Source organism: Microtus oregoni, unplaced genomic scaffold, assembly GCF_018167655.1.
Source record: "Microtus oregoni isolate MIOR12 unplaced genomic scaffold, Mior012 000019F_ref0000042, whole genome shotgun sequence".
In the NCBI taxonomy this organism is placed as follows: Eukaryota; Metazoa; Chordata; class Mammalia; order Rodentia; family Cricetidae; genus Microtus; species Microtus oregoni.
Window position 1 is genome coordinate 835,008 of NW_024543078.1, and position 8,416 is coordinate 843,423.

Sequence of the window (8,416 nt, forward strand, 5' to 3'; positions counted from 1 at the left end):
AATGACCAAAGGGATGGGAGGCTAGGGAGGGCAGAATCACTGAGTACTTCCCCTGGATACAGCAGTCCAAGAAGGCTTACAGATTTGGGAGAAGGCAAGGTTAGACTGAGAAGGAGGCAGAAAAAAGAAGCAGTGAGAGATGGACTTCTGGCCCCACCTTGCCCACCTTGAGATCATAGTTTATTTCACTGTCCTGTGATTGATCCTGGAGATAAACATCTGGCGTCTCCACCCACCTAAGCTCCAAAGTCATTACAAAAAAACAGGACCCCCTAATTTGGTTCCCTTAGCAATGGACCCCACTGCCTGGCTTCTTTTCGGTCCTTTAGCTGAATCTGAGCTCCCAACTCAAAGGGCCTCAGATAGGGAAGACAGATGACTCTCATTCTAATCTTTTTCTTTGAGGTTTGGGATTTTAAAATCCACAGTGGTTGTAGCTTTCTGCACATTGATTGACAATAAAGGCAGGCATGAAATATTCACCCAGGGCCACTCTCTCATACTAAATATTTAACACAACATTAGAGAAGGTTTTCCCCAGACTTCGCCAGGCACCGACTGGGCGGCTGGCATGCTGCTCACCACTGGTTTATGACTAATAGGAGTCCCTAGCCAGCGGCAGCACAGCCAGCTAGGCAAAGTTGGGACATGGGCTCTTAGCTAGGCTGCCTCACCTTTGGCAAACTTCAGATACTCTTCTTGCAATCCTGTCCTATAAGGGAGCTTACCCGGCTTTGGCCAGGAAAATAATCTAAAAAACTTCTTCAAACTGTGTAAACAGGCGTTGATTCTTCAGGTAGAGGGGTAAGAGTTCCTGAGACTTGAAGAGGATTCAATATTCCTAGGGGAATCAGGTAGGAAAAAGTCCTTCCTCTTACTCCAGCGGATCCAGACCCCCTAAACGGAAAGCTCTCCTCCTTTCCATCAACGGGGGGGGGGGGGAGGGGGGAGCAGAAGCTAGGAAAAAAAATACAATTGCCCCCTCCCAGCCACCGCCCCCGCCCATCCCACTGCCCACCCCAACCCAATTCTCTCTCTCCTCCTTTGCTCGCTCTGTGGAATGGAGAGGAGGGGAGTGACGAGAGAAAAACGAATACAAATCTGCAATTGATTTTCATAATGTTTCTGCGGTGTTTGCAAACCAATCGCCTGAACGTCCCCATCTTACCTAAGAGAGAACCCCTCCTACGTCTGCGAAGTGCTCCGAACTGATATATGACAATATCTACTTTGGATCACGTGCTCGGGGAGAGAGACTAAGACGGATAACGCGTCATCTCGCCTTCCCAAAATTTCCCCCCTCGCTAGACCGGGTCCAAAACCTCCATCCGGAGCAGGCAGGAGAAGAGAACGATGTTTAACTCGGTCAACCTGGGCAACTTCTGCTCGCCTTCGCGCAAGGAGAGGGGTGCTGACTTCGGCGAGCGAGGGAGCTGCGCCTCCAACCTCTATCTGCCCAGTTGCACTTACTACGTGCCTGAGTTTTCCACCGTCTCCTCCTTCCTGCCCCAGGCTCCCTCTCGTCAGATCTCCTATCCCTACTCAGCCCAGGTGCCCCCCGTCCGGGAGGTCTCCTACGGCCTGGAGCCGTCCGGCAAGTGGCACCATCGGAACAGCTACTCGTCTTGCTATGCGGCGGCCGACGAGCTTATGCACCGAGAGTGCCTGCCTCCTTCCACAGTCACTGAGATCCTCATGAAAAATGAAGGCTCCTACGGCGGCCACCACCACCCCAGCGCCCCGCACGCGGCCCCCGCCGGCTTCTACTCCTCAGTCAACAAGAACAGCGTCTTGCCCCAAGCCTTTGACCGCTTCTTCGACAACGCCTACTGCGGTGGCGGAGAGGCGCCTGCCGAGCCCCCCTGCTCAGGCAAGGGCGAGGCCAAGGGGGAGCCTGAGGCGCCCCCGGCCTCGGGACTAGCGTCCCGGGCAGAGGCTGGTGCTGAGGTCGAGGCCGAGGAGGAGAACACGAATCCCAGCTCGTCTGGTTCTGCCCACTCAGCCACCAAGGAACCGGCCAAGGGAGCCGCCCCCAGTAGGTAGCAGCGGCCGGGAACCCGAGGGCAGCGAGTTAGGGAGCGGAGAGGGAGGGCTGGTGTAGAGGGTGGCGGGGGGTGGGGTGGGGGGAGGCCAACGGAGCGCGGACAGTCTCGTGTTTTGGGTCAGTCCGATTTTATGTGGAGTTTTATAAGCATTCAAAGGATTTTATTATAACCTACAAAGCCCTCTCTCCCAACGACTCGACTTTTTACGATAGAGAAGGGGTGGGGAGGGAGGGAAAGGGGCTCTTTGGAAAAGCCGGGTGAGCCCCCCTCCGTTATCTCCCTCGGTCTGTGAAATTTTTAAAAGTGCCACCATTTCGGGCGATATTAACTTTGATCATGAACTTAGAGGAGAGTTTAAGAAAGGATGGGGAGACGGGCTGCGCGGGGGGGGGGTAAGAGGGAGGGGAGGAGTGAAGGGGGAGAAAGGGGAGGGCGAGGGACAGACCGGGAGAAACCCAGAGAGGGGGAGAGGTAGGGACAGAAGCGAGGTGAGAGAGCTGGAACCCACAGAGGCGCTTCAAGGTCCGCTCCGCTTCCGCTTCTTTTTAAAACGACTTTTAAAACAAAACATGTTCAAATTACATGCTCTTATGGGTCTTTGAGTAGAAATCTGGGCAAGCCGGGATTTGGCGGCGATGGGGGAGTGTGGAAAAGATCAAAGCTTCTTGCGCAGAGGGTGTGGATGGCTCTCCAGGGTCTACGGTCTCTGGGTAGGCCCTGCCAGGCAGTTTGCGTAGCCTGGCAGGCAAACGGCGGGGCGTCCCGGGGCGCCAGGGCCTGACAGGAGGCTTGGGGTGTCTAGCTACTTCTGCACGCTAATTTCCTACTACCGCCTAAACTCACTCCTTTGCGCCGGTTTTCCGTGGTTCCCTCCGGTTTCTGGAGGAAGGGGTGGCGGGTCGGTGGACTTGGAGAAGCTTTGGGAGGGCCACTCGGAAGGTGCAAGAGCAGCGAGGAGTAGCAGGCAGGGCACCCCAGGGAACGCACGTGGCCCAGACAGGCTTTTCTCCATCCGCAGACCCTGTCAGTTAGGGCTCTGATCTGAGGGTCAGGGAACACCAGGCTCTCGGTGAACCAAGCTAGACATGGCAGTGGGATCCACTACGGAAGAAGAGCCGCCTGCCTAGAGGGAGGGCTGCCGCTGCCGGCGGTACTGAGATCGGCAACGAGGCCGAGCGCTCAGTGGCTGGGGTCCGCTGGGGTCGCCCGGGGTCTCACATGTCTCTCTCCCCTCTCCTCGCACTTGCCCCCTCCCCTCCCTCCAGACGCCCCCCGCACCCGCAAGAAGCGCTGCCCTTATTCGAAATTCCAGATCCGGGAACTGGAGCGAGAGTTTTTCTTCAACGTGTACATCAACAAAGAGAAGAGACTGCAGCTGTCCCGGATGCTGAACCTGACTGATCGACAAGTGAAAATTTGGTTTCAGAACCGAAGGATGAAAGAAAAAAAACTGAGCAGAGACCGGCTGCAGTATTTTTCCGGAAATCCGCTGCTGTAACTGCAGGCGGGGGAGGGAAAGAGGGAAATTTATTTTATTTTATTTTATTTTATAACTCGTCTTTTTCCGCGGGTGGAAAACTGGACTGTGGCCAGGGCTGGCCCTCCACTGCCGTTACTGACACTTCCTTCCACAATCTCCTTCGCCTCGGGTCTAATTCACTGTAGGGACAGAGACCCGGCCTGGAAAAAGGAGTGAGGGGAGTGTCTGACCCGTAACTAGTGGACCCTGTTGGCGCCAAGGCCCCAAGACTGTTTATTTAAAAGAAATACACCTTGCAGCAAAGTCTTGCTGCTGGGATTGGGGGAGGGGGAGGGGCGAGCACAGTGGGCGCCAGAGCCGAAGAATCCTTGAACTCCAAACCTTCCCTAGCCCCAGTAAAAAGAACCGCTGAGCCACCTTGTCTGCAAGACCTCCCGGGCTCCCCACCCCTGCCCCATCTTGCCCCACGCTTGGACTGCTAACTGTGATCCTGCCTTGCTGTGAAATTCCTGTACATTTGACCTGGTGTTAGGTGTGCGAAGTCCAAGTCCTACCTCCGTTTGAGCCTGGCCCCACCTCAGCCTAGTCGTTCTCGCCCTAAATGTGTAGAGCCCTCTTTTGAAAACTCCTAACTGGTGCATTGAGGTGTCCTAACCTTTTCCAAAGCAGTGCCCCCCCCCCCGATTTATTGCTAGTCTATGCAGTTATTACCTCCTTTAAAAGAAACAGGATTGGGGAGGAGGAAGCATAGGAATGGGATTGGGCCCCTCCCTCTAGCGGAGGCTGAATTGTTGTAAATATTTCATAAATCTCTTTACCTGTAGAGGAAGGGGGAGGCTGAACCGGAGTAAGATTCTAATCACCAATCTCTGTCCATGTGCGTGAGTGCGTGTGTACATGTGCAATCCCCACTCTACTTCTGTCTCAGAGGGATTGCTGTGAAGTTTTTTGGTGGCAAATAAAGATATTCCATTCTGTTCAATATTATTATTTTATTTGACCTTTTTATTAACCCCTCGCCTCTTAAAACCCCCTGCATTCTCAAAACAGCAGAGGAGGAGGAGGTGGTAGTGGCAGTGTAAAAGGAGGAGGAGAAGGAGGAGGAAAAGGAGGCTGTGCCAATTGGGAGAGCCTGCTAGTGAGAACCAGGCCTTCTGAGGTGAAGCAGGCCAGTGCTGGGACGCTGGTGCTCAGCTCCACTGGCTGGGGCAAGCGGTGGCCAAAGACTGCTCCGGCTCTGGAGCAAAGGACATTCTATGGTTAGTCCTAAGCTCCTTTTCCTCACATGCAACTCCAACTGTGTCCAAATGCCCAGCAACGCTTCTTTTAAGTACATGTTTGTTGTGGAGTTAATTGTAGCCATCATCAAATTTAAATTTATAGGAATTTTCTTGGCTTCACCGTGGCCCTCCTGCCAGATGTCTCTGTCTGTTGTAGTCAAATATGTAGAGCTGAGGGTAGGGCGCTCTCTCTCTCCCTCTCTCTCTCTCTCTCTCTCTCTCTCCAGACAGAACCGGATGCCTAGGCCTGGGCCACCCTGACTTTTATACATTGGATGTTCCAGTATAAAAAAGCCCCAGAGATGTGTTTTGTGGGGATTAGCAAAAAGAAGGGCACTGGGAAAGAAGGTGACCTATGGGGACAGTCTTCATGGCAATCTCTATTTCTGTAGAAAGTTAACTAATCCCTTCAGTTCTTTCAGTAAAGACATTCACTCATCTCTTCAAAATTTGTTATTTAAGGTAAGAGGTTCAGGACCAATTCTTTCATTTTTCTTCTGTCTCTCTGTCCCATTAGAATTCCAAGAAAATATTTTCATTCATGTTACATTGTTGGATGAAAGGCGAAAGCATCCTGGGTCTCAAGTTTGGATACTGTTTTGATGACAGGGATTCCTGCGCTGAGGTATCTGCTGAATCTCTAATTTTTAAGTGTGGCTCTTGGAGATTTGCCATCTTTGCTGTGTTGTGGCTCACACTCTTTGATGTGCTCACCCAGGAAAACGTTATCACTCAAAGCAGTGTCTTTATGTGTGGTTTGTGCACTTCTGTCTGCATGGAACAAGTGTGACCTGACGTACACACGTCTGTCCTCCCTGGTGTGTGAACAGGAACACAACCGAGGGTCCTCTGTGTGTCTTGAGAGGTGATGTTTATCCACTATAGCCAGCTATACCAGTGACTGTTAGCATGCGGACATATTTTCTATACAACAATGGACAACCATAGAACAAACCTATTTTAAAAGGAAATTATTAGCATCCAAGGACTCCTGATCTTAAAGAAAAATATTTAAAACTTGCAATTATCATTTTTTCACAAATACATAGCCCAGAAAAGAACCTCTCTTCCAAAGATGAGAGGAAAGTCATCATGAAAAAACAGGCTTGTGTGATCTTAACCCAAGAACCTGACTTTCTGTGGTAACCTTTGTTAAAAAATAAAAAAAGGAGGGTCTCTAGCCCCTAAGCAAACCCACCTTCAAACTCCTGGGATGTCCAACCCCCCCTTGCTGGCAAGGACACTCTGGGCTCAACCCCTTGGGGTAATCCCCTCCAGCCACAAGGCTGCCCAGGAACAAAAGATCGCAGTCTAGACGCCGTCATAAAGTGTCCGGAGCCTCTAAACCCAGTTTCATTTCGCCCTTAACGACCCAGTCTGGCCTGTGTTAGAAAATGCTTCCGTTCTAAACAGTAAACAAACCCCCAGTGGATGGTCTTGGCTCTTCCAAAACACCCCAGACCCCTTTGCCCCACATTTCCCTTCTCTTCCTTCAGCCTTTCTCAGCTCCCAGCTCCCCACCCCCCAAGTAAATAAACCAGAGGCCGAGTTCAAAGTTTCCTGGAGCTAAAGGAGGAATGTTGGTTGTAAAAATCCAAGTTTATAGCGCACGTGGGAGTTTACAAGGGTATTAAGTGGTGGGGACTGAGAGAGCTCTCTGGGCCCCACCCCCTTTCCACTATGGTCTTTAGGGGTGCAAGGGGAGTCAGGGGTGCTTGAAATGAGAAATGGACTGGAGGTAGCTTTGGATTTGGAGTTTCTTTGTCACTCAGACCCTGGGTGACTGGGGAAATGCAAAACAGAGGAGCCTTGAAGGTGGGCCTACCACCCCCACTCTGACAGAGAGCTGCTGGGTTCCAGATCTCCCAGACAGAAAGACTGGGAAGCTTTGCTGTGGTGGGGGCAGGGGTGGAGGTGGGGTGGAGTGGGGGACTGAAAGGTGCAGACCAGGTGGCTGAAAGTCAAGAGAGCTGGAGTTACCCATAACTAGTTAAGCAGAGAGCTTAAGTTACCCATAACCAGTTAACCGGAGAGCTGGAGTTACCTATAACCAGCTAACTGGAGAGCTGGAGTTTCCCATAACCAGTTGGCCAGAAGGGCAGGAACAATCTGGAGAAGGCTGACAGAAGAGAGGCCTTTTCTCAAAAAGGCAAAGGAGAACTTTGAACTTCAAGGAAGTCAAGGGCACTACCCCTTCCTCCCTCATCCCAACCCTCCCGCCCCTCTTAGGAATCTGTAGGATAGTTCTTCTTCTGGCCAGCATTCCCTGAAGTGGGGAGTGCTGAGGTTTTCCTGGTGCCCTAGGGATGGTGCTGTGGACTAAGCCGTTCTTGCCCAGAGCTGGCCAATGTTAGTCTGCACGCGACAACACTCTTTATTATTTATATAAACCTTTAGGAAAGGCAACGCCCTGGAAGTTTTTATAACTTTGTTTGGCATAAAAGTTTTACAAGATTCCCCCTCCTTGAAGGAAAAAAAAAATGGCTTAGCTCAGGTCTTGACACAGGATGGAATCCTTGAGAAGGGGGAGAGAAAGATGAGCCTTGAGGCTTCATCATATGTGTAAGGGGGTCCTTTTCTTCGTGGAAGGCAAAAGGGCTTGAAAGTCAAACCAGTCCTTTCTGAGGTCTACCCTGGACCTGTCTTTGGGGCCTTGCAGAGAACAAAAGCCACAGGCATCCAGGAGAGCCTTCCACCATGCGTTTGTTTGACATGACTCTTTACAGATGCACACTGTGTGAAATGTCAGCAGTAGACAAGCCTTCCCCATTAGAGCCTGCTTTACTCTCTCTTCCTCTCTCTCTCTCTCTCTCTCTCTCTCCTCTTTCTCTCTCCTCTCTCTCTCTCCTCTATCTCTCTCTTCCTCTCTTTCTTCCCCTCTCTCTTCCTCTCTCTCTTCCTCTCTCTCTCTTCCTCTCTCTCTCCTCTCTCTCTACCTCTCTCTCTTCCTCTCTCTCTTCCTCTGTCTCTTCCTCTCTCTCTTCCTTTCTCTCTTCCTCTCTCTCTTCCTCTCTCTCTCTCTCTCTCTCTCTCTTCCTCCCCCCCCCCCCGTGTCTTTCTGTAACTGTTTGTCTCTCTCTTTTTCACACACACACATTCCTTCTACCCACTTCTTGGAGAAGAGAAGTCCTATAATCCTGACTCAAAATCCTAATTTGTGGGTAGGGGCTTTTACATACACAGTCCTGTTGCTTTGGGGATTTAAGAAAAAAAATCCAAACTAGCAGGATATTCGTGCCTACAAGTTGCAATTGTTACATAATCAGAGACAGCAAGGGCCCAGAGGGTTTCAGTTCTCCTGAGTCCTTTATGGACAACAAAAGTACACATGTAGTGACATAGCCTTAAAATGTCAACTTACATATAACTACTTGGACCTGCCTTCTACCTGTCATTGACAGACCCTGCCCCACTCACGCTCTTAACCCTAGTGCTGAGAGCACAAACAAGCTCAACTTTAGTCTGTTTAGTGCTCAGTTCTGAAGTCAGAACAAAAATGAGGGAACTTTCCTTTAATTATGGGTCTGGTAGACCAAGTTTCTTCAGTGTGATGGAAATGAGCCTGGCATTTCAAGGAGCCTTTGGCATTGATGGGGAGGTGCCTCTGAATC

At 51.0% G+C, this 8,416-nt stretch overlaps 1 protein-coding gene across 1 annotated transcript; it reads left to right on the plus strand.

Annotated features, from left to right (window-relative positions):
* Nucleotides 1–1,353: 1,353 nt before the first annotated feature.
* Hoxc11 (homeobox C11) lies at nucleotides 1,354–4,447 on the plus strand. The gene is made up of 2 exons (XM_041669804.1): nucleotides 1,354–2,035; nucleotides 3,311–4,447. Exons 1-2 carry the CDS (start codon nucleotides 1,354–1,356, stop codon nucleotides 3,541–3,543), a joined length of 915 nt encoding a protein of 304 aa, XP_041525738.1. The 3' UTR covers nucleotides 3,544–4,447.
* The last annotated feature ends 3,969 nt before the right edge of the window (nucleotides 4,448–8,416 follow it).

Excerpts from the sequence above, each read along its gene's own strand:
- Hoxc11 (XM_041669804.1), top strand. The coding sequence starts at position 1,354 with ATGTTTAACTCGGTCAACCTGGGCAACTTCTGCTCGCCTTCGCGCAAG. Across the intron at positions 2,036-3,310 it reads GGCCAAGGGAGCCGCCCCCA|ACGCCCCCCGCACCCGCAAG; the intron begins GTAGGTAGCAGC and ends CCCTCCCTCCAG.